The sequence below is a fragment of the Salmo trutta genome, chromosome 23 (assembly GCF_901001165.1).
Source record: "Salmo trutta chromosome 23, fSalTru1.1, whole genome shotgun sequence".
In the NCBI taxonomy this organism is placed as follows: Eukaryota; Metazoa; Chordata; class Actinopteri; order Salmoniformes; family Salmonidae; genus Salmo; species Salmo trutta.
Window position 1 is genome coordinate 42853825 of NC_042979.1, and position 27745 is coordinate 42881569.

Sequence of the window (27745 nt, forward strand, 5' to 3'; positions counted from 1 at the left end):
GTCAATACTTATCTGTCTATGGGTTAATTTGCATAATTCCGTGGAATTAAATTAGCCCGTGTCATGCATCTTATTTATCATACAGCATACAGAGCCTTTTAGCTGGATCCAAATGGACATTCGCTCGTAGCCTACTGTCATGTGTGCATTGCTACACTAATAATGTTAAAAAATAATGGTTTATCAACATAAAAAAAAAAAATGATGTAGCTAAGGCCTACTGGTTGTATGAGTTTGGGATCTATCGTCCCACAACTGTCCCAATCTGTTTAGGCTAGTTCTTTCTTGACAAGATGACCAATAGAATAGGTCAACTTTTATACTATGGGGGATAGTAGATTGACAGGGGCTTATAGGCGGCGTGTCGATTAAGTCCAAGGGAAGCTTTCCCTAAGTAAATTACTTAGCTTAATTAGCCAACTTCTGGCTGTACATAAAATCATTCAAAATAGCCAACTAATGCATGATTTGGCCAGAGGATCATTAGCATACCCAAGCCTTAAACAATTGCATTGCCTACAGTCTGAGCGAAAGGCAGCGTGCGCAATTTGTTCAGCGTGTGTAATTTGTTCAGCGTGTGTTGCAAATACCAAATACAGTTGAAGTCGGAAGTTTACATACACTGAGGTTGGAGTCATTAAAACTTGTTTTTCAACCACTCCACAAATTTCTTGTTAACAAACTATAGTTTGGCAAGTCGGTCAGGACATCTACTTTGTGCATGACACAAATAATTCACTGTATCGCATTTCCAGTGGGTCAGAAGTTTACATACACTAAGTTGACTGCCTTTAAACAGCTTGGAAAATTCCAGAAAATGATGTCATGGCTTTAGAAGCTTCTGATAGGCTAATTGACATCATTTGAGTCAATTGGGGTGTGCCTGTGGATGTATTTCAAGGCCTACCTTCAAACTCAGTGCCTCTTTGCTTGACATCATGGGAAAATCAAAAGAAATCAGCCAAGACCTCAGAAAAAATGGTAGATCTCCACAAGTCTGGTTCATCCTTGGGAACAATTTCCAAACGTTTGAAGGTACCACGTTCATCTGTACAAACAATAGTGAGTGCTCACTGCGCATATTCACTCTTTATCAGCGTTGGCTCAGTGCCACTTAAAAGTTTGTTTTTGGACAATGGACGTCATATTCATTTAGTGTCTTCCCTTCTCGTAGGCCTATTAAATGGACAAAAATGTTTTTATTGATTGTTTGTCACTTTCAGCAGAGTAGGCTACCCTGTAATTTGTCGTATTAAAAAAGACTCTGCTAATGTCTCCAGTCATATAAAGTGTAGTAGAATTGCTTTAAATATGTTTTTCCCAGTGGAAAGAAAGACGACACATATCTGATATATGCTCTCAGTCATGCATTGAACGGTCTTTTTTTTTTATAACAGTGATTGAGATATATTATTATCCTAAATTATCACTATCCAGTCTACTCATCATGTTACCCTTACAAAAAAGACTGCAGTTTTGAATCTGCTGTTAAAGTGCAGAAACTTCAGTCGACTGTGGTGTTTTCGATGCAGTAATTGCAGAATAACTGCAGCGAACTGCAGTTATACTGCACTCTAACTGCAGTTATACTGCAAAATTACTGCAGTAAAAAATAAATCATATTTGGGATGCAGTATTTGCAGCATACTGCAGTCTGACTGCAATCTTTTTGCGTAAGTCTGCAAATGCAATGATGAATGGAATGCTTTATTATAAAGGTGCATTTTTATGTTGAAAATGTGCTCCCCCAAACTTGGAACTCACGCTCTGCCTATGCATAAGCTAGTGATTTTGCTGTTCATTACTTGTCTTGTTGGCTGAGAAAAAGTACATGTGGACAGTTATGCCGCATTCACGTGCTAGTCGGAACTAGGAAAACTACGGAAATATCCATCTTGCTAACTGGTTTGAACGCGGCACGTGTTTAACTACAACCTATTAGCGAGTCGAACATTTCTGAGTTTCCCAGTTCCGACAAACGCGTGAACACGGCGTCATTTTAACGCCTTCAAAGTGCGCGGTAAGGACACACGTCATTGCCTCCTCGATTTGCATGTTCTTTAAGACTAATTACCATAATCTTAATGTGATTTCTGTCATTCTGATCACCGTGGGTGGATGCCCTAATCAGGTTACCGGTACACTTCTCAAATGTCCGGTAAATGAAAATGCTGCCAGTCAAATGTCCAACGCCACATTTTCATAACGGAAACCCTGGCCCACGCACACTTTGTCACCGCTGCTGAAAAAAATCAGAGGGCAAACATTTGCATTGTCTTGCATTGCAACACTTCCAAGTCTAATGTTTAGAAAGCTGGAAATCGATGTTCCTGGTGTCATGAATATTTCAGTCTATTGGAGATTAATATTCAGACAATGACACCATTTCCTCTCATCTCAGTCTATTGGTGCTTAATATTCAGACAATGACACCATTTCCTCTCATCTCGGTCTATTGGTGATTTAATATTCAGACAATGACACCATTTCCTCTCATCTCGGTCTATTGGTGATTAATATTCAGACAATGACACCATTTCTTCTCGTCACAGTCTATTGTGAAGTGCTCCATACAACTACTCAGACATTTTTTACTTTATCAGACTGTCAGCAATGTCCAAATACTCTTAAGTGGACTTTTGGACTGGAGATAATTTAGGCCTATCGCCTATGTCTACTTCCCCACATCCATTCAGATCAGTGGTGAATGGAATACATTTACATACATTTACATTTAAGTCATTTAGCAGACGCTCTTATCCAGAGCGACTTACAAAGGGGACAAGTCATTTAGGAGTGTTGGGATATTTTCCCTGGTCTGTCCACCGTGCAAACAAACTGCAAACAAACTCACTTCTGAGATTCGCTCCAGGCACAGGCACAAATCAGTTTAGCGAGGCTGAGGTAATGTATAATTGCAAATAGATCTTCAGTTTGTGAAGTCCCTTCTCTCAAATGATCCAGTCTCACTTTCCTCCAAATCAGATAAGACTTTTATGTAGATAGTGGTGCATCCCTTTAAGGCTGTGTGGGTGTGTCCTAAATGGAACCCTATTCCCTATTTAGTGCACTACTTTTGACCAGGGCCCACTATGTCGGGAATAAAGTGCAATTTGGGATACAGCCTGTGTCTCTTGATGTATGGCAGGCTGAGCCCAAGGTTCCTTCTGTCTTTATGTTTCAAACTGTTTGTTTTGTTCAGAGGGAGCAATAGGGATACAGTCTGTAGACTGGAGTCAGTAATTGGGGCACTGTGTTCCTCCAGTGTTCAGGGTTGTAACCTGTCACTAGGCCAGGAATATGCAAACCTCTCCCAGGTCTCTGATTAGCATAAATAGGCAGGCTATCTAGGCAAAGTAATGAAAGAGTGAACACGCCATCGGTTAAAAAAAAATTGGTTTCTGAATTCATGATTGTAACTTTTGGTAACAGTAACCAGATTTCCATCCAACCTTTTTATGTCAGTAAAGTACATGTCGGATAAAACATTTTAATGTCGACTAAATAAAAATAAACTAGACAAGGTGGGATCTTTTTGTGTCGGTAAAATGAATTATGCGAGAAATGTTGGTGGAAGCGCTTTTATGCACAACAACCATCGTTTGGAAATAAACTTGGGAGTCACATGATGTTGTGTGGTCGTCCCGCTACGACTCATCAGGAAACCATGCAGTTTATTAGGCTACAGATGAAATACATGATGATAAACATCACAGGGTGGTGAAAGTGCACCGTGATGAGCTTGATGCTCCTTTCCAATAAATATCAAGGGTCTTTTTCTGGTGACATGATGATCGATGCTTGGAAGCCATTTGACTTTTGTTCATAAAAATAATCTCATCGTGTAGGATATACGTGCGCTGTAGCGAACAGCGCGCAGCACGTGCTAATATCAGAGTTTGCACACTCGCTATATAACGCAATATTTCTTGTGAGAAAACCATCAGTAGAGTTGAAAATGCCATGGAAACCCATTTAACTTGTATTTTTTATTCGGTACATGTGAATTTAACCGCAAAAGGTATTTTATGTGGACTACATCATCACGCACAGCACTTTATCTGCTACATGTCAATTTGATGGAAACATATCTCTGGAGGGAAAATGTGGATTTTATAATATTCGCATGAAAATCGGTTGCCAATTGGATGGAAACCTAGCTAGTGTAGTATAGGGATCACATATTAGGCAGTCATTTGCAGTTTATAATTGTGTATAGAAATAGCTTATTAGGCATTTATCTTAATATCAGCAATTTACTAGGCCTTGAATTGATGACAATAATGAATTTATAACAGTTGGTAGCTTAGTCCACTTTTATGAAATCAGTTTGATGAATGGTGAATGTAAGTATGGACTTGTTTCACTCACCTTAAGCAACATGTTTTTAAAGTAAACGAGAGCATAGACATTTTTGTCAATGTTTTTAAATGTATCGTTGTAAAAAGCGTAGTGAAAAAGATTCACAATGGGAAAACATGTTGTTTTTTTTACGACCAAACCATGCCATGTATTTCTAAATACACATGACTCAATTATCCTAATAATATTTTAACCTTTATTTAACTAGGCAAGTCAGTTAAGAAGAAATTCTTATGTACAATGACGGCCTACCCCGGCCAAACCCAGACGATGCTGGGTCAATTGAGCACCGCTCTATGGGACTCCCAATCACGGCCGGGTTGTGATACAGCCTGGAATCGAACCAGAGTCTGTAGTGACGCTTCTAGCACTGAGATGCAGTGACTTAGACCGCTGCACCACTCAGTCTTAATTAGCCTAATCATAACCTGGCTTCTGAGCTTCCCTCTTCCTAGTGCTGGCCATGACCATAACAGAGCCAATTTGAAGGGCCTAATTAGTTATCCCAGTGCATATGTCCAGCTCCAGTGATGTGGCCCATATCAATTACCGGAATGTGCAATATTAACGGTAGAATATGCAGATATCGCTCCGCCATTTCCTGGTTGCTAAAATTCTAATAGTTCTCCTCATTTCAGTTTGTGACAAAACAAGCAAGAATCATTGTACCATCTAAACCGCTCTGAAATATATTTTCAATAACCAAAAATATTGTATTTTTAGCTTATTTTAAACTGGTCTACAAAACTTAAGAATGGGAAGCATAGAGAGAGTGCACATAGAACATATCTTACTGCTTCTTAGACTTTCTTTCAATGAGAATGACAGATCTATAACTACATTTCTATGTGAATTTGGTCGTGTCGCCCAAAAAGTTACATATTGCAGCTTTAAAATATTTTACCAAAAAATAATTTATTTTTGTGTTTTGTTCATTAGTCCACTGTTGATATGGTTCCAGAAAAATGTGCTTGTCAGCAGTTAAGTTGTAACTTTCAGTACAAATCAAAACTTGTAATGACATACTAAAATATGTTTTAGAAGAAAAATATCCCTTTAACTGGCCAAGACTCTCCCTGTGAAATAACATACATTTTATGATCCGCCGACCGTGAGCCACCATGCGCTAACAGGCAAAAGCTAATTCCGCTAACTGCCCTTGCCTCAGTACTCTTCTTAAGACTGTGGAGCCAGATGAGAGGGGAAAATGAATTAGCTAGGTCATTAGGTGAGAACGGATAGTCCCTCTCTATATCAGTCATCAGTATACACCCCAGCTACAGTTCCTTATTTACTGCTGTCCTACCTTAAACTCGTTAGGCTCTCGTAGCCGATGCGTAATTCATCAAAAGGTCAAAAGTTCAGGGATGTGAACAAATTTGTCCCTGGTGGTGTTCATTGACGAATGCAGTTTTGTTTCATAGACTAGATAGAGGCGTGATTTATTATATATTCTGTGCTTACTTCACTATAGGGACATTACTGAGTTTGTTAGGTATGAGGCATTGTTTTTCCATCGAGGAGTCCACAGGGAGTTCGAGGATAAAAGTGAGGATAAAAGTTGGGGTCCTCTGTTATTTTTCTGTGAATTCCAGAAGGGACTGATTATAGCAGGGACTCAGGAAGAGTTAAAGGTATTTGTTGAAGTATTTGGGATTGTTTGAGTGAATCATTTGTACGATTTTGTCACTTTTGTGTCCATGGCGCCTCCCCCTTTGATGGAAACCTCCTGATTAAGTAATAGCGTTCTCCTTCAAACAAACAAAACAAATATGACTTGCCGAGTCATCACATTTGGCTTGTTATACATTGATTTGGGTGCCTGCGTCCCAAATGGCACCCTATTCCCTATATAGTACACTACGTTTGACCAAGGGCTCTGGTCAAAGTAGTTCATGATACAGTAGGTAATAGGGACAATTTTATATGTTTTCTCTGTATTTTAACACAAGTCATTCTCCTTCCGTTGCAGCTCCTTCGACAACAGTGGCAAATACCAGCAGCAGTCCCTGGGTCCCATTCAACAGTCCACCATTCTTGTGGTGGATCCTGTCAAAGGCAGCGTACTCAAGGCCTCCGGGAGAAATATGTAAGAAGCGTTACCACCGCTGTGCAAACGAGGGCAATTAGGCGTTTTGAGACATAATAGAGGTCTTACGTAATGAACACACAGGCTTTATCCAAAATGGCACCCTTATTCCCTATGTAGTGCACTAAGTAGACTCCTAGGACGTGATGTTGTTGTCTTCATTCAAAGCATTTAAGGGGTGTTTTCTTCGTGTGCTCGGCAGGTTTTACTTGCCTCATGGAATCACCACGGACAAGGACAATAACTACTGGGTCACAGACGTGGCGCTTCATCAGGTGAGAACCATAGTGTTCACATCCTCACTGGCCTTCACCAGGTGAGAACCATAGTGTTCACATCCTTACTGGCCTTCATCAGGTGAGAACCATAGTATTCACATCCTCACTGGCCTTCATCAGGTGAGAACCATAGTGTTCACATCCTCACTGGCCTTCATCAGGTGAGAACCATAGTGTTCACATCCTCACTGACCTTCATCAGGTGAGAACCATAGTGTTCACATCCTTACTGGCCATATGAAATGTGTCTGATTGAGTCGGTATATGCTACCATATGAAATATCTGATTGAGTCGGTATATGCTACCATATGAAATATCTGATTGAGTCGGCATATGCTACCATATGGTATGAAAGGGGCTCATTTGTCATGTACCAAGACCCACTAGAGAAAAACCAATGAGTTGTACTGTTGTTCCATTTGGCTTTAGTGATCGTAAGGCCAGGAGTTTTTCCTGAGAACATGACCTAACTCCCGTACTTCCCTACCGAAATGGCACCTTGTTCCCTAGTGCACTACTTTTGACCAGTGCCTTATAGAAATAGGGTGCCATTTGGGACATAGCCTTTGACTTTCGTAGTGTACAACATACTCTGTCCCCCTCACCTAGGTGTTCAAACTCAGCAGCGATGGCCGGGACAAACCCCTGGTTGTGCTGGGAGAGGCCTTTGAACCAGGAAGTGACAAAGAGCACTTCTGCAAGCCCACCGACGTGGCAGTGGACCCTGTGACCGGGAACGTGTACGTGTCAGACGGATACTGCAATGCCAGGATACTTAAGTTCTCACCCGAGGGAAAATACCTGTCACACTGGGGAGCAGGTTTGTAGTACATGCTCCAGACGTGCCCATGTTTACACACACACACACACACACACACACACACACACACACACACACACACACACACACACACACACCACAAACACACACATTCAGACAAACATGAACACACACACAATGAAAGATTTATTGGCAGTTTGTTTGAAGCGAAGGCCATGTCAGGCTCAACTTGACAAAATGTGTTTGAATCTATATTGATTTACCTGTAATAGCGTGCCAATATTTTCTGCTGATGTGGCTGCTGTGCACTCCTCTTCATTACCCCTGGTGCAGTACATCACAACGGTGCTTTTACGGTAAATCATTCAATAGGCCTTAGAGGACATGCAGTGGCTGAAGACCTCTGCACACTTCTAACTAGTGGGAACACAGGTTATTTACAGTATCTGGAGTACCTAATGAAATATCAAATACACTTCTAACTAGTGGGAACACAGGTTATTTACAGTATCTGGAGTACCTAATGAAATATCAAATACACTTCTAACTAGTGGGAACACAGGTTATTTACAGTATCTGGAGTACCTAATGAAATATCAAATACACTTCTAACTAGTGGGAACACAGGTTATTTACAGTATCTGGAGTACCTAATGAAATATCAAATACACTTCTAACTAGTGGGAACACAGGTTATTTACAGTATCTGGAGTACCTAATGAAATATCAAATACACTTCTAACTAGTGGGAGCACAGATTATTTAGAGTATCTGGAGTACCTAATGAAATATCAAATACACTTCTAACTAGTGGGAACACAGATTATTTACAGTATCTGGAGTACCTAATGAAATATCAAATACACTTCTAACTAGTGGGAGGACAGATTATTTACAGTATCTGGAGTACCTAATGAAATATCAAATACACTTCTAACTAGTGGGAGGACAGATTATTTACAGTATCTGGAGTACCTAATGAAATATCAAATACACTTCTAACTAGTGGGAGCACAGGTTATTTACAGTATCTGGAGTACCTAATGAAATATCAAATACACTTCTAACTAGTGGGAGCACAGATTATTTACAGTATCTGGAGTACCTAATGAAATATCAAATACACTTCTAACTAGTGGGAGCACAGGTTATTTACAGTATCTGGAGTACCTAATGAAATATCAAATACACTTCTAACTAGTGGGAACACAGATTATTTACAGTATCTGGAGTACCTAATGAAATATCAAATACACTTCTAACTAGTGGGAGGACAGATTATTTACAGTATCTGGATTACCTGGTGAAATATCAAATACACTTCTATCCACACACACTCCCATCTTATTCTCCCAATTCTCCTTTCAAATATTCAATAACAATTGTGCCAATAGAAACTGGGTATAGTGAATATATTAAGACACAATAATAATTTGAGCTGAGTATTATCAAGGTAGTCCAACTCCATGTTTTAACTTTGACATGATGGTGGTGGGGGGGGCTAGGAACTTTGTTTTGCACATCTTGTTGGTCCCAAGAACATTCACCATGCTCTAAGGAGGTAACACCAGCGTAGAGATAGAGGACTCATCTTTGTGTCTGTGACAGCATGAGCAGCTGGTTATAAAACAGGTTATATCTATCTGGAGTCCTCTATCTCCATGGTAACACCACGAAATGTCTGGGCCGCAATGTTCTCAGACAAAGTGAATCTAAGTGATTCACTCCCTGGGCCGTGCTCAAAGACCGTTTGATTCACAGTTGTCTTTGAGTTGTTCTGGGTCATATTCACTAGGCATGGAACTCAAGAAAAAAAGTCCCAAACTGGGATACACACCATTTTCAAACATTTTGTTACACTGTGCCCGAATGAACATGACCCTGTTCTTCCCTCTCAGGCTCATCAGACAGAAGGAGAAGGGTCCAGTTCCGGATCCCACACAGCCTAGTGTTTCTGCCTGACAGGCGGGAGCTGTGTGTGGCCGACCGGGAGAATGGTCGCATCCAGTGCTTTGTCGCTGAATCCGGGGAATTCGTCAAGGAGATCAAGAAGCAGGAGTTTGGAGGGGAAGTGTTTGCCATCTCCTACGCACCTGTGCATGGTGAGTCTGGTGTGGTTTTAGAAATAGAATAGAACACCTATTATCTCTATGGTTAGAGAATAGAACACCTATTATCTCTATGGTTATGGTTAGAGAATAGAACACCTATTATCTCTATGGTTATGGGTAGAGAATAGAACACCTATTATCTCTATGGTTATGGGTAGAGAATAGAACACCTATTATCTCTATGGTTATGGGTAGAGAATAGAACACCTATTATCTCTATGGTTATGGGTAGAGAATAGAACACCTATTATCTCTATGGTTATGGGTAGAGAATAGAACACCTATTATCTCTATGGTTATGGTTAGAGAATAGAACACCTATTATCTCTGGTTATGGGTAGAGAATAGAACACCTATTATCTCTATGGTTATGGTTAGAGAATAGAACACCTATTATCTCTATGGTTATGGGTAGAGAATAGAACACCTATTATCTCTATGGTTAGAGAATAGAACACCTATTATCTCTATGGTTATGGGTAGAGAATATAACACCTATTATCTCTATGGTTATGGGTAGAGAATAGAACACCTATTATCTCTATGGTTATGGTTAGAGAATAGAACACCTATTATCTCTATGGTTATGGTTAGAGAATAGAACACCTATTATCTCTATGGTTATGGGTAGAGAATAGAACACCTATTATCTCTATGGTTATGGGTAGAGAATAGAACACCTATTATCTCTGGTTATGGGTAGAGAATAGAACACCTATTATCTCTATGGTTATGGGTAGAGAATAGAACACCTATTATCTCTATGGTTATGGGTAGAGAATAGAACACCTATTATCTCTATGGTTATGGTTAGAGAATAGAACACCTATTATCTCTATGGTTATGGGTAGAGAATAGAACACCTATTATCTGTATGGTTATGGGTAGAGAATAGAACACCTATTATCTCTATGGTTATGGTTAGAGAATAGAACACCTATTATCTCTATGGTTATGGGTAGAGAATAGAACACCTATTATCTCTATGGTTATGGGTAGAGAATAGAACACCTATTATCTCTGGTTATGGTTAGAGAATAGAACACCTATTATCTCTATGGTTATGGTTAGAGAATAGAACACCTATTATCTCTATGGGTAGAGAATAGAACACCTATTATCTCTATGGTTAGAGAATAGAACACCTATTATCTCTATGGTTAGAGAATAGAACACCTATTATCTCTATGGTTAGAGAATAGAACACCTATTATCTCTATGGTTATGGTTAGAGAATAGAACACCTATTATCTCTATGGTTATGGGTAGAGAATAGAACACCTATTATCTCTGGTTATGGGTAGAGAATAGAACACCTATTATCTCTGGTTATGGTTAGAGAATAGAACACCTATTATCTCTGGTTATGGGTAGAGAATAGAACACCTATTATCTCTATGGTTATGGGTAGAGAATAGAACACCTATTATCTCTATGGGTAGAGAATAGAACACCTATTATCTCTATGGTTATGGTTAGAGAATAGAACACCTATTATCTCTATGGGTAGAGAATAGAACACCTATTATCTCTATGGTTATGGTTAGAGAATAGAACACCTATTATCTCTATGGTTATGGTTAGAGAATAGAACACCTATTATCTCTGGTTATGGGTAGAGAATAGAACACCTATTATCTCTATGGTTATGGGTAGAGAATAGAACACCTATTATCTCTATGGTTATGGGTAGAGAATAGAACACCTATTATCTCTATGGGTAGAGAATAGAACACCTATTATCTCTATGGTTATGGTTAGAGAATAGAACACCTATTATCTCTATGGTTATGGTTAGAGAATAGAACACCTATTATCTCTGGTTATGGGTAGAGAATAGAACACCTATTATCTCTGGTTATGGGTAGAGAATAGAACACCTATTATCTCTATGGTTATGGGTAGAGAATAGAACACCTATTATCTCTATGGTTATGGGTAGAGAATAGAACACCTATTATCTCTATGGGTAGAGAATAGAACACCTATTATCTCTATGGTTATGGGTAGAGAATAGAACACCTATTATCTCTATGGGTAGAGAATAGAACACCTATTATCTCTATGGTTATGGGTAGAGAATAGAACACCTATTATCTCTGGTTATGGGTAGAGAATAGAACACCTATTATCTCTGGTTATGGTTAGAGAATAGAACACCTATTATCTCTATGGGTAGAGAATAGAACACCTATTATCTCTATGGTTATGGTTAGAGAATAGAACACCTATTATCTCTATGGGTAGAGAATAGAACACCTATTATCTCTGGTTATGGGTAGAGAATAGAACACCTATTATCTCTGGTTATGGTTAGAGAATAGAACACCTATTATCTCTGGTTATGGTTAGAGAATAGAACACCTATTATCTCTATGGTTATGGGTAGAGAATAGAACACCTATTATCTCTATGGTTATGGGTAGAGAATAGAACACCTATTATCTCTGGTTATGGTTAGAGAATAGAACACCTATTATCTCTATGGTTATGGTTAGAGAATAGAACACCTATTATCTCTATGGGTAGAGAATAGAACACCTATTATCTCTATGGTTAGAGAATAGAACACCTATTATCTCTATGGTTAGAGAATAGAACACCTATTATCTCTATGGTTAGAGAATAGAACACCTATTATCTCTATGGTTATGGTTAGAGAATAGAACACCTATTATCTCTATGGTTATGGGTAGAGAATAGAACACCTATTATCTCTGGTTATGGGTAGAGAATAGAACACCTATTATCTCTGGTTATGGTTAGAGAATAGAACACCTATTATCTCTGGTTATGGGTAGAGAATAGAACACCTATTATCTCTATGGTTATGGGTAGAGAATAGAACACCTATTATCTCTATGGGTAGAGAATAGAACACCTATTATCTCTATGGTTATGGTTAGAGAATAGAACACCTATTATCTCTATGGGTAGAGAATAGAACACCTATTATCTCTATGGTTATGGTTAGAGAATAGAACACCTATTATCTCTATGGTTATGGTTAGAGAATAGAACACCTATTATCTCTGGTTATGGGTAGAGAATAGAACACCTATTATCTCTATGGTTATGGGTAGAGAATAGAACACCTATTATCTCTATGGTTATGGGTAGAGAATAGAACACCTATTATCTCTATGGGTAGAGAATAGAACACCTATTATCTCTATGGTTATGGTTAGAGAATAGAACACCTATTATCTCTATGGTTATGGTTAGAGAATAGAACACCTATTATCTCTGGTTATGGGTAGAGAATAGAACACCTATTATCTCTGGTTATGGGTAGAGAATAGAACACCTATTATCTCTATGGTTATGGGTAGAGAATAGAACACCTATTATCTCTATGGTTATGGGTAGAGAATAGAACACCTATTATCTCTATGGGTAGAGAATAGAACACCTATTATCTCTATGGTTATGGGTAGAGAATAGAACACCTATTATCTCTATGGGTAGAGAATAGAACACCTATTATCTCTATGGTTATGGGTAGAGAATAGAACACCTATTATCTCTGGTTATGGGTAGAGAATAGAACACCTATTATCTCTGGTTATGGTTAGAGAATAGAACACCTATTATCTCTATGGGTAGAGAATAGAACACCTATTATCTCTATGGTTATGGTTAGAGAATAGAACACCTATTATCTCTATGGGTAGAGAATAGAACACCTATTATCTCTGGTTATGGGTAGAGAATAGAACACCTATTATCTCTGGTTATGGTTAGAGAATAGAACACCTATTATCTCTGGTTATGGTTAGAGAATAGAACACCTATTATCTCTGGTTATGGGTAGAGAATAGAACACCTATTATCTCTATGGTTATGGGTAGAGAATAGAACACCTATTATCTCTATGGTTATGGGTAGAGAATAGAACACCTATCTCTGGTTATGGTTAGAGAATAGAACACCTATTATCTCTATGGTTATGGTTAGAGAATAGAACACCTATTATCTCTATGGTTTTTGGTTAGAGAATAGAACACCTATTATCTCTATGGTTAGAGAATAGAACACCTATTATCTCTATGGGTAGAGAATAGAACACCTATTATCTCTATGGGTAGAGAATAGAACACCTATTATCTCTATGGGTAGAGAATAGAACACCTATTATCTCTATGGGTAGAGAATAGAACACCTATTATCTCTATGGGTAGAGAATAGAACACCTATTATCTCTATGGGTAGAGAATAGAACACCTATTATCTCTATGGGTAGAGAATAGAACACCTATTATCTCTAAGGGTAGAGAATAGAACACCTATTATCTCTATGGGTAGAGAATAGAACACCTATTATCCTAATGGGTAGAGAATAGAACACCTATTATCTCTATGGGTAGAGAATAGAACACCTATTATCTCTATGGGTAGAGAATAGAACACCTATTATCTCTATGGGTAGAGAATAGAACACCTATTATCTCTATGGGTAGAGAATAGAACACCTATTATCTCTATGGTTATGGGTAGAGAATAGAACACCTATTATCTCTATGGTTATGGGTAGAGAATAGAACACATTATCTCTATGGGTAGAGAATAGAACACCTATTATCTCTATGGTTATGGGTAGAGAATAGAACACCTATTATCTCTATGGTTATGGGTAGAGAATAGAACACCTATTATCTCTATGGTTATGGGTAGAGAATAGAACACCTATTATCTCTATGGTTATGGGTAGAGAATAGAACACATATTATCTATATGGGTAGAGAATAGAACACCTATTATCTCTATGGGTAGAGAATAGAACACCTATTATCTCTATGGGTAGAGAATAGAACACCTATTATCTCTATGGGTAGAGAATAGAACACCTATTATCTCTATGGGTAGAGAATAGAACACCTATTATCTCTATGGGTAGAGAATAGAACACCTATTATCTCTAAGGGTAGAGAATAGAACACCTATTATCTCTATGGGTAGAGAATAGAACACCTATTATCTCTATGGGTAGAGAATAGAACACCTATTATCTCTATGGGTAGAGAATAGAACACCTATTATCTCTATGGGTAGAGAATAGAACACCTATTATCTCTATGGGTAGAGAATAGAACACCTATTATCTCTATGGGTAGAGAATAGAACACCTATTATCTCTATGGTTATGGGTAGAGAATAGAACACCTATTATCTCTATGGTTATGGGTAGAGAATAGAACACATTATCTCTATGGGTAGAGAATAGAACACCTATTATCTCTATGGTTATGGGTAGAGAATAGAACACCTATTATCTCTATGGTTATGGGTAGAGAATAGAACACCTATTATCTCTATGGTTATGGGTAGAGAATAGAACACCTATTATCTCTATGGTTATGGGTAGAGAATAGAACACATATTATCTATATGGGTAGAGAATAGAACACCTATTATCTCTATGGGTAGAGAATAGAACACCTATTATCTCTGGTTATGGTTAGAGAATAGAACACCTATTATCTCTATGGTTATGGTTAGAGAATAGAACACCTATTATCTCTGGTTATGGGTAGAGAATAGAACACCTATTATCTCTTTGGGTAGAGAATAGAACACCTATTATCACATTTACATTTACGTCATTTAGCAGACGCTCTTATCCAGAGTGACTTACAAATTGGTGCATTCACCTTATGATATCCAGTGGAACAACCACTTTACAATAGTGCATATATCTTTTTTTTTGGGGGGGGGGGGGTTAGAAGGATTACTTTATCCTATCCCAGGTATTCCTTAAAGAAGTGGGGTTTCAGGTGTCTCCGGAAGGTGGTGATTGACTTCGCTGTCCTGGCATCGTGAGGGAGCTTGTTCCACCATTGGGGTGCCAGAGCAGCGGGCAGTTTTGACTGGGCTGAGCGGGAACTGTGCTTCCGCAGAGGTAGGGAGGCGAGCAGGCCAGAGGTGGATGAACGCAGTGCCCTTCTTTGGGTGTAGGGACTGATCAGAGCCTGAAGGTACGGAGGTGCCGTTCCCCTCACAGCTCCGTAGGCAAGCACCATGGTCTTGTAGCGGATGCAAGCTTCAACTGGAAGCCAGTGGAGTGTGCGGAGGAGCGGGGTGACGTGAGAGAACTTGGGAAGGTTGAACACCAAACGGGCTGCGGCGTTCTGGATGAGTTGTAGGGGTTTAATGGCACAGGCAGGGAGCCCCGCCAGCAGCGAGTTGCAGTAATCCAGACGGGAGATGACAAGTGCCTGGATTAGGACCTGCGCCTGCGCCGCTTCCTGTATGAGGCAGGGTCGTACTCTGCGAATGTTGTAGAGCATGAACCTACAGGATCGGGTCACCGCCTTCATGTTAGCGGAGAACGACAGGGTGTTGTCCCTATGATTATGGGTAGAGAATAGAACACCTATTATCTCTATGGTTATGGGTAGAGAATAGAACACCTATTATCTCTATGGTTATGGGTAGAGAATAGAACACCTATTATCTCTATGGTTAGAGAATAGAACACCTATTATCTCTATGGTTATGGTTAGAGAATAGAACACCTATTATCTCTATGGTTATGGTTAGAGAATAGAACACCTATTATCTCTATGGTTATGGTTAGAGAATAGAACACCTATTGTCTCTATGGTTATGGGTAGAGAATAGAACACCTATTATCTCTATGGTTATGGTTAGAGAATAGAACACCTATTATCTCTATGGTTATGGGTAGAGAATAGAACACCTATTATCTCTATGGTTATGGTTAGAGAATAGAACACCTATTATCTCTATGGTTATGGGTAGAGAATAGAACACCTATTATCTCTATGGTTATGGGTAGAGAATAGAACACCTATTATCTCTATGGTTAGAGAATAGAACACCTATTATCTCTATGGTTATGGGTAGAGAATAGAACACCTATTATCTCTATGGTTATGGTTAGAGAATAGAACACCTATTATCTCTATGGTTATGGGTAGAGAATATAACACCTATTATCTCTATGGTTATGGGTAGAGAATAGAACACCTATTATCTCTATGGTTATGGTTAGAGAATAGAACACCTATTATCTCTATGGTTATGGTTAGAGAATAGAACACCTATTATCTCTATGGTTATGGTTAGAGAATAGAACACCTATTATCTCTATGGTTATGGTTAGAGAATAGAACACCTATTATCTCTATGGGTAGAGAATAGAACACCTATTATCTCTATGGTTAGACAATAGAACACCTATTATCTCTATGGGTAGAGAATAGAACACCTATTATCTCTATGGTTAGAGAATAGAACACCTATTATCTCTATGGTTATGGGTAGAGAATAGAACACCTATTATCTCTATGGGTAGAGAATAGAACACCTATTATCTCTATGGTTATGGGTAGAGAATAGAACACCTATTATCTCTATGGTTATGGTTAGAGAATAGAACACCTATTATCTCTATGGTTATGGTTAGAGAATAGAACACCTATTATCTCTATGGGTAGAGAATAGAACACCTATTATCTCTATGGTTAGACAATAGAACACCTATTATCTCTATGGGTAGAGAATAGAACACCTATTATCTCTATGGTTAGAGAATAGAACACCTATTATCTCTATGGTTATGGGTAGAGAATAGAACACCTATTATCTCTATGGGTAGAGAATAGAACACCTATTATCTCTATGGTTATGGGTAGAGAATAGAACACCTATTATCTCTATGGTTATGGTTAGAGAATAGAACACCTATTATCTCTATGGTTATGGTTAGAGAATAGAACACCTATTATCTCTATGGTTATGGTTAGAGAATAGAACACCTATTATCTCTATGGTTATGGTTAGAGAATAGAACACCTATTATCTCTATGGTTAGAGAATAGAACACCTATTATCTCTATTGTTAGAGAATAGAACACCTATTATCTCTATGGTTATGGTTAGAGAATAGAACACCTATTATCTCTATGGTTATGGTTAGAGAATAGAACACCTATTATCTCTATGGTTATGGTTAGAGAATAGAACACCTATTATCTCTATGGTTATGGTTAGAGAATAGAACACCTATTATCTCTATGGTTATGGGTAGAGAATAGAACACCTATTATCTCTATGGTTAGAGAATAGAACACCTATTATCTCTATGGTTATGGGTAGAGAATAGAACACCTATTATCTCTATGGTTAGAGAATAGAACACCTATTATCTCTATGGTTATGGGTAGAGAATAGAACACCTATTATCTCTATGGTTATGGTTAGAGAATAGAACACCTATTATCTCTATGGTTATGGTTAGAGAATAGAACACCTATTATCTCTATGGTTATGGTTAGAGAATAGAACACCTATTATCTCTATGGTTATGGGTAGAGAATAGAACACCTATTATCTCTATGGTTATGGGTAGAGAATAGAACACCTATTATCTCTATGGTTATGGTTAGAGAATAGAACACCTATTATCTCTATGGTTATGGTTAGAGAATAGAACACCTATTATCTCTATGGTTATGGGTAGAGAATAGAACACCTATTATCTCTATGGTTAGAGAATAGAACACCTATTATCTCTATGGTTATGGTTAGAGAATAGAACACCTATTATCTCTATGGTTATGGTTAGAGAATAGAACACCTATTATCTCTATGGTTATGGGTAGAGAATAGAACACCTATTATCTCTATGGGTAGAGAATAGAACACCTATTATCTCTATGGTTATGGGTAGAGAATAGAACACCTATTATCTCTATGGTTATGGTTAGAGAATAGAACACCTATTATCTCTATGGTTATGGTTAGAGAATAGAACACCTATTATCTCTATGGTTATGGTTAGAGAATAGAACACCTATTATCTCTATGGTTATGGTTAGAGAATAGAACACCTATTATCTCTATGGTTAGAGAATAGAACACCTATTATCTCTATTGTTAGAGAATAGAACACCTATTATCTCTATGGTTATGGTTAGAGAATAGAACACCTATTATCTCTATGGTTATGGTTAGAGAATAGAACACCTATTATCTCTATGGTTATGGTTAGAGAATAGAACACCTATTATCTCTATGGTTATGGTTAGAGAATAGAACACCTATTATCTCTATGGTTATGGGTAGAGAATAGAACACCTATTATCTCTATGGTTAGAGAATAGAACACCTATTATCTCTATGGTTATGGGTAGAGAATAGAACACCTATTATCTCTATGGTTAGAGAATAGAACACCTATTATCTCTATGGTTATGGGTAGAGAATAGAAAACCTATTATCTCTATGGTTATGGTTAGAGAATAGAACACCTATTATCTCTATGGTTATGGTTAGAGAATAGAACACCTATTATCTCTATGGTTATGGTTAGAGAATAGAACACCTATTATCTCTATGGTTATGGGTAGAGAATAGAACACCTATTATCTCTATGGTTATGGGTAGAGAATAGAACACCTATTATCTCTATGGTTATGGTTAGAGAATAGAACACCTATTATCTCTATGGTTATGGTTAGAGAATAGAACACCTATTATCTCTATGGTTATGGGTAGAGAATAGAACACCTATTATCTCTATGGTTAGAGAATAGAACACCTATTATCTCTATGGTTATGGTTAGAGAATAGAACACCTATTATCTCTATGGTTATGGTTAGAGAATAGAACACCTATTATCTCTATGGTTATGGGTAGAGAATAGAACACCTATTATCTCTATGGGTAGAGAATAGAACACCTATTATCTCTATGGTTATGGGTAGAGAATAGAACACCTATTATCTCTATGGTTATGGTTAGAGAATAGAACACCTATTATCTCTATGGTTATGGTTAGAGAATAGAACACCTATTATCTCTATGGGTAGAGAATAGAACACCTATTATCTCTATGGTTAGACAATAGAACACCTATTATCTCTATGGGTAGAGAATAGAACACCTATTATCTCTATGGTTAGAGAATAGAACACCTATTATCTCTATGGTTATGGGTAGAGAATAGAACACCTATTATCTCTATGGGTAGAGAATAGAACACCTATTATCTCTATGGTTATGGGTAGAGAATAGAACACCTATTATCTCTATGGTTATGGTTAGAGAATAGAACACCTATTATCTCTATGGTTATGGTTAGAGAATAGAACACCTATTATCTCTATGGTTATGGTTAGAGAATAGAACACCTATTATCTCTATGGTTATGGTTAGAGAATAGAACACCTATTATCTCTATGGTTAGAGAATAGAACACCTATTATCTCTATTGTTAGAGAATAGAACACCTATTATCTCTATGGTTATGGTTAGAGAATAGAACACCTATTATCTCTATGGTTATGGTTAGAGAATAGAACACCTATTATCTCTATGGTTATGGTTAGAGAATAGAACACCTATTATCTCTATGGTTATGGTTAGAGAATAGAACACCTATTATCTCTATGGTTATGGTTAGAGAATAGAACACCTATTATCTCTATGGTTATGGGTAGAGAATAGAACACCTATTATCTCTATGGTTAGAGAATAGAACACCTATTATCTCTATGGTTATGGGTAGAGAATAGAACACCTATTATCTCTATGGGTAGAGAATAGAACACCTATTATCTCTATGGTTATGGTTAGAGAATAGAACACCTATTATCTCTATGGTTATGGTTAGAGAATAGAACACCTATTATCTCTATGGTTATGGTTAGAGAATAGAACACCTATTATCTCTATGGTTATGGGTAGAGAATAGAACACCTATTATCTCTATGGTTATGGGTAGAGAATAGAACACCTATTATCTCTATGGTTATGGTTAGAGAATAGAACACCTATTATCTCTATGGTTATGGTTAGAGAATAGAACACCTATTATCTCTATGGTTATGGGTAGAGAATAGAACACCTATTATCTCTATGGTTATGGGTAGAGAATAGAACACCTATTATCTCTATGGTTAGAGAATAGAACACCTATTATCTCTATGGGTATGGTTAGAGAATAGAACACTAAATCTGTGTCTTATATCTCTATGGCAGGGATGGGCAACTTGCGCCCCACCTTTTGAAGGCCATTGGATCAATTTCCACAAAAATAAACAGTAGAAAAATATATTTATTTGTTTATTTATTTTGGGGGTGGAACTCATTTGGGGTTTTAACTTACCGTTGAGAGTTAGAATAGTAGGAAAACACAAGGCGCACTTTTAAAATGTGGTTGTGCATCAGCAGTTTTTCTCTTATGTCAGTCACTGACAGTCACTCAATTAGCCCTTCTCAGCTAACATTTTTAGATTGCTAAGTTAGTTTAGCAGGCAGCTATCTAAACTTGTTATCATGGTCAAATTACTGTCCGGGGGTCCCCCATTGATTTTGTTAGTCAGTCTCACTCAGACATCATATAAAAAAACTGCAAACATTTCTCTTCACCCTATGGCAAAATTATTAAAATTGCATGAAATGAGTTATAAAATTGCTAAATCTTCTTTCTGTCCCATGGCAAAATGTGTAGAATTGCAGCTAACTTGCATTTAAACTGAAACGTTTTCTCTACACTCCGTGGCAAAATGTGTAGAATAAAAAAATTAAATATATATTTTTTTTTTGACCCCCATCAAAGTTGCCCATTCCTGCGCTTTGGTTATGGGTAAAGAATAGAACACCAAATCTGTGTTATATCTCTATGGTTATGGCTATGTCATATTCACAGGGATTTATTTTCTGGGAATAATTCAGGTGTAAAATTATTTAAACCATACATCACACTAGCAATCCACTTTTATATCGGTTGCCAGTGTGTTTTATTCGAGGAAAATTAGACACCAGCATCTTAGAGAAATGATACATCCACATCCCCATAATAAACCCACTTAATTTCATCTGCACACTGTAAGGTCTTTCCTAGAGCCAGCTAATTGCACCATTTCACTTTGAAACAAATGTTTTTGTGATGCCGACTTTCATGTTGCGTCGCCCTGCCTAATGTGCATGCAAGTCTTCAAAGGGGAAAATCCATATTTATGTGCCTGTTCCCTTAACCCGTGTGTGTGTGTGTGTGTGTGTGTGTGTGTGTGTGTGTGTGTGTGTGTGTGTGTGTGTGTGTGTGTGTGTGTATGTGCCTTATGCAAATGTATGTGTATCCAGGTGGTCTGATCTACGCGGTGAATGGGGAATCTACGTACGGGCACTCTGCCCCTCTCAAAGGCTTTGTGATTAATTATTCAACCAAGGAGATCCTGGATGACTTCAGCCCAGAAAACGCACAGGTTGGTTACGGATGGGAGGGAGGGCTCTGCTGCAAACACAACCATTTTTCTACAAACCAGAGCAGTAATAAATAACAGTATTGAACATCCTTCTGATTCAATCAGCATGTACCATTAATAAGTAAATAAATAAAGAGTGGTGTCTCTGGTCTAATGATGTCTCCATTTTGGCCATTTTGGCTTTTCTTAACAAAGCTGCTAGACATTTAGTTGCTTGTAGAGTAGCTGCTAAATAGCTAGTGTATTTCAGTGTATATTTACATATTAGTCATTTAGAAAACGCTCTTATTCAGAGCGACTTACAGTAGTGAGTGCATTCATTTTCAGACTTTTTCGTACTGGTCCCCCGTGGGTATCGAACGAGCACTCTATACAGGCTTGTTATAGCCACTAGTACAGTACATCTTCACTACCTTCAGGATAACGACCCTTGGCAAATGCAATAAAGCTTAAAGCTGCAATATGTCATTTTTGTGGGTGACCCGTCCAAATCCACATAGAAATGTAAGTTATAGATCTGTCATTCTCATTGAAAGCAAGTCTAAGAAGCGGTAGATATGTTCTATGCGTGCTTTTTCTATGCTTTCCGTTTTTATACGTCATTTGCGTCTTTTACTTTTGGTTTTTTACACCATATTCTTGGATCAACAAGGACAGTTATGGCCTTATGTTGATGGCGATAACCTGCTTGACTGAGGAGGCCCTCTGGACACGAACCACAGAGGGAGCTCTGTACCAAGCAATCACCTTAATTACTATTCCTGTTACCTCAATCACTATCAGGCACTTCACACACCAGTCGAAGATTGGAATTATCTGAAATCTTATCTGCCTATTGAGCCGTAGAGCAAGCAAAGAAAATAGTTATTGATCTTCATTGACGGTACGTGATGTGTCTAATACAGTAGGGCGGCAGGTAGCCTAGTGGTTAGAGCATTGGGCCAGTAACCGAAAAGTTGCTGGATTGAATCCCCGAGCTGACAAGGTAAAAATCAGTCGTTCTGCCCCTGAGCAAGGCAGTTTAGGCACTGTTCCCCGGGCGCCGAAGACGTGGATGTCGATTAAGGCAGCCCCCAGCACCTCTGATTCAGAGGGGTTGGGTTAAATGCAGAAGACACATTTCAGTTGAAGGCATTCAGTTGTACAACTGACTAGGTATCAACAGCAGTTTTTTGTTGTTGCTGGAACTCAAATGAGATTCTGCCAACAAACATTAGAGTCACATGCAGAATGTTTACCCGTGATAGTTGGGATCAGACTTAAAGACATTGTCCATCCAAATTGCAACATGACATATTGGTTTCCTGTAAGCAGTGTATGGATATGGTTAGACAGCAATCCGTGCTTTGGTTTTGTCCATTAACTGCTTACAGGGTAAGTAAACCAATGTAAATGTGTGAATCGGGTGAACTTTCATTTTAAAAGCTATGGTCTGACAATGACTCCACTGATTGTGAGATGGATCTACACCCTCGTCTCTTGACTACTTGAGCCACTTAAAGTGATTGTGTCATCTTCTTCCAGGAGAGTTAATCATTCTTCCCATCCCTGTCTGGCCAGCCCTGATGCATGACTACCTGATTTAGTGTCTCTGAGCTAATCAGATGCCAGCAGGGAATTTCATTAAAACGGCAATAAAATAAAGATCTGCCTGCCGTATCGCTTGGGGTTGGTTTCTGTGTGCCAAGTTGAGTGGGGTTTGTCTTTGTCGTCTATCTTGGATTGTAAACTACGAGGACAGGTAGACCTATTGGTTTATTAATTGGAAACCTTGATTTATCTCGATTTAGATCTGACTGTTACTTTATCAGTGAATCTATGCATACGACTTGAAGGGCTCCCGAGTGGCGCAGCGGTCTAAGGCGCTACATCTCAGTGTTAGAGGTGTCACTACAGACCCTGGTTCGATACCAGGCTGTATCACAACCGGCTGTGATTGGGAGTCCCGAAGGGCGGCGCACAATTGGCCCAGCGTTGTCCAGGTTAGGGTTTAGCCGGAGTAGGCCGTCATTTGTAAATAAGAATTTGTTCTTAACTGACTTGTCTTGTTAAATAAATAAATAAAAAACAATATGTTTACATTTTGATTACTTTAAGTTTCAACTCATAGACTGAAGACATAATGAGTATTAAGTCTTGCATAATCTGACTGTATTAATGTGAAGTACGGGATAATTTGAAGATGGTTGTTTTTGAATGGCTATACTAAGTACAGTTTGTCTTCCCTCTGTTTTCAGGAGTTTGGGATGCCCCACGACATTGTTGTAACCAAAGATGGGCGTGTGTTTGTAGGAGATGCAGCCACAGACTCTGTGCTAAAGTTCTCCTCTGACAGTAAGCCAACTTTAACCCAAGTATTTTCATTTGATACTTCTATTCCAGATTATTCAGGATGTCTCATTAAGAAAGTTTAATTAGATTAACCTTTCGACTATGAAATTAAACCTCTTAGATGTTAAGTCCCCCATGGACCGGTTCCGAATGACATTTTGGTGTCCAAAGCAAAAATGTGTGAATGCCGTAGGGTCCGTGCCTTATAATGCCAGAAAGCCCCATCTGTCTGTTCTCTGCTTCCACTCTCCCAGCGGAGCTGACTTGAAGTGTCAGGTTTCAGACCCCACATTTGCATAGGGAATGACGTGTCACATTTTCTGGCCAATCCAGCCAAGCCTGGGTGACGGCATTTGAACGGTGACAGTCTAACAAGTCCAGGCACTGTGGTTTCATCTCACTGTGATATTCTCAGCCAGGTTTTAGAGGTCTCAACATCAAAAAATGCTAAATAATTTCCTAGAATTTAAACAAACACTTGAATGGTGTCTCTTCGCCGCTCAATGGAACGTTTAGGATAAAATGATTTTATGTGCCAGTATTGTAGTCACTAAGTATGATCGTATTTATTTAGCAGTTAAAAGAAATGTGAAATCTTATAGCAAGTTGTTTATAATTTCATTGTTACTATATTTAGAAAACATTTCAGTCATTTTAAGCCCTATTGCCCCACTTTTGTTGAATTGGGAAAATAAATACCAGATTTTTCATATTTTCATAATATTTGTACCAGAGGTCGACCGATTAATTGTTATGGCCAATTAATTAGGTCCGATTTCAAGTTTTCTTAACAATCGGTAATCTGCATTTTTGGATGCCGATTATGGCCGATTACATTGCATTCCACAAGGAAACTGTGTGGCAGGCTGACTACCTGTTATGCGAGTGCAGCAAGGAGCCAAGGTAAGTTGCTAGCTAGCATTAAACTTATCTTATAAAAAAACAATCAATCTTCACATAATCACTAGTTAACTACACATAGTTGATGATATTACTAGGTTGTCTTGCGAAACTATGTAGAATATTAGCCTGTTGGAAACTACAGCTCCCTACTACATCACACAGTTCAGGTTTGATATGATTGATCTCTACAGAAACTGAGCATCGAGTTCACAGGGGAAAAAAGAAGGAAATGGAATTGAAATAATTGAACCGACTTCAGTCAATTAATGTCGGTTAATTGCTCAGCACTAACAAGTGACATCAATGAGGAATCATGGCTTCCATCTGGTCAGTGTGTCATGGAAAGAGCAGGTGTTCTTAATATTTTGTATACCCAGTGTAGTGTTACCACATCAATTGATAAACCATACAATTTCTATTGACAAAATTTGAAATATTTTTTATATTATTCCTTTGTGTCAATCCAGTTCAGAAATATTTGTAATTTGTTTGATTGTGTTTTGTGTTTGGTGTAATTTCATGGTGTAATTGATGTGGACATAAATATGCTATGTACAGTGTAATTGATGTGTATATAGATATGTATAGTGTAATTGATGTGTATATAGATATGTATAGTGTAATTGATGTGGATAGTGATATTATGTACAGTGTAATTGATGTGCATATGGATATGTATACTGTAATTGATGTGTATATAGATATGTATAGTGAATTGATGTGGATATAGATATGCTATGTATAGTGAATTGATGTGTATATAGATATGTATACTGTAATTGATGTGGATATAAACTCAGCAAAAAAAGAAACGGCCCTTTTTCAGGACCCTGTCTTTCAAAGATAATTCGTAAAAATCCAAACTACTTCACAGATCTTCATTGTAAATGGTTTAAACACTGTTTCCCATGCTTGTTCAATGAACCATAAACAATTAATGAACATGCACCTGTGGAACGGTCGTTAAGACACTAACAGCTTACAGACGGTAGGCAATTAAGGTCACAGTTATGAAAACTTAGGACACTAAAGAGGTATTTCTACTGACTCTGAAACACCAAAAGAAAGACGCCCAGGGTCCCTGCTCATCTGTGTGAACGTGCCTTAGGCATGCTGCAAGGAGGCATGAGGACTGCAGATGTGGCCAGGGCAATAAATTGCAATGTCCGTACTGTGAGATGCCTAAGACAGCGCTACAGGGAGACAGGACGGACAGCTGATTGTCCTCACAGTGGCAGACCACGTGTTACAACACCTGCATAGGATCGGTACACCCGAACATCACACCTGCGGGACAGGTAGAGGATGGAAACAACAACTGCCCGAGTTACACCAGGAAGCACAATCCCTCCATCAGTGCTGCGACTGTCTGCAATGGGCTGAGAGAGGCTGGACTGAGGGCTTGTAGGCCTGGTGTAAGGCAGGTCCTCACCAGACATCACCGGCAACAACGTCGCTTATGGGCACAAACCCACCGTCGCTGGACAAGACAGGACTGGCAAAAAGTGCTCTTCACTGACGAGTCGTGGTTTTGTCTCACCAGGGGTGATGGTCGAATTTGCGTTTATAGTCGAAGGAATGAGAGTTACACCGAAGCCTGTACTCTGGAGTGGGATCGATTTGGAGGTGGAGGGTCCGTCATGGTCTTGGGCGGTATGTCACAGCATCATCGGACTGAGCTTGTTGTCATTGCAGGCAATCTCAACACGTTACAGGGAAGACATCCTCCTCCCTCATGTGTTACCCTTCCTGCAGGCTCATCCTGACATGACCCTCCAGCATGACAATGCCTCCAGCCATGCTCCTCGTTCTGTGCGTGATTTCCTGTAAGACAGGAATGTCTGTTTTCTGCCATGGCCAGCGAAGAGCCCGGATCTCAATCCCATTGAGCACGTCTGGGACCTGTTGGATCGGAGGGTGAGGGCTATTCGCCCCAGAAATGTCCAGGAACTTGCAGGTGCCTTGGTGGAAGAGCGGTGTAACATCTCACAGCAAGAACTGGCAAATCTGGTGCAGTCCATGAGGAGGAGATGCACTGCAGTACTTAATGCAGCTGGTGGCCACACCAGATACTGACTGTTACTTTTGATTTTGACCCCCCTTTGTTCAGGGACACATTATTCCATTTCTGTTAGTCACATGTCTGTGGAACTTGTTCAGTTTATGTCTCAGTTGTTTAATCTTGTTATGTTCATACAAATATTTACACATGTTAAGTTTGCTGAAAATAAACACAGTTAACAGTGAGAGGACTTTTCTTTTTTTGCTGAGTTTAGATATACTATGTATAGTGTAATTGATGTGTATATACAGTTGAAGTCGGAAGTTTACAAACACTTAGGTTGGAGTCATTAAAACTCGTTTTTCAACCATTCCACAAATTTCTTGTTAACAAACTATAGTTTTGGCAAGTCGGTTAGGACATCTACTTTGTGTATGACACAAGTAATTTTTCCAACAATTGTTTACAGACAGATTATTTCACTTATAGTTCACTGTATCACAATTCCAGTGGGTCAGAAGTTTACATACACTAAGTTGACTGTCTTTAAACAGCTTGGGAAATTCCAGAAAATTATGTCATGGCTTTAGAAGCTTCTGATAGGCTAATTGACATCATTTGAGTCAATTGGAGGTGTACCTGTGGATGTATTA

General features: G+C 38.6%; 1 protein-coding gene across 3 annotated transcripts in view; it reads left to right on the forward strand.

The window, feature by feature from the left end:
• Positions 1 to 27745, forward strand: part of pam (peptidylglycine alpha-amidating monooxygenase) — a 144978-nt gene that overhangs the window by 99970 nt on the left and 17263 nt on the right. For all 3 annotated transcript variants that reach the window (XM_029710422.1, XM_029710423.1, XM_029710425.1), the window contains 6 exons: positions 6335 to 6451; positions 6654 to 6726; positions 7340 to 7550; positions 9410 to 9613; positions 21735 to 21856; positions 24094 to 24190. In XM_029710422.1, the coding sequence (XP_029566282.1) occupies positions 6335 to 6451; positions 6654 to 6726; positions 7340 to 7550; positions 9410 to 9613; positions 21735 to 21856; positions 24094 to 24190 (824 nt within the window). The remainder of the gene's footprint in view (positions 1 to 6334; positions 6452 to 6653; positions 6727 to 7339; positions 7551 to 9409; positions 9614 to 21734; positions 21857 to 24093; positions 24191 to 27745) is intronic.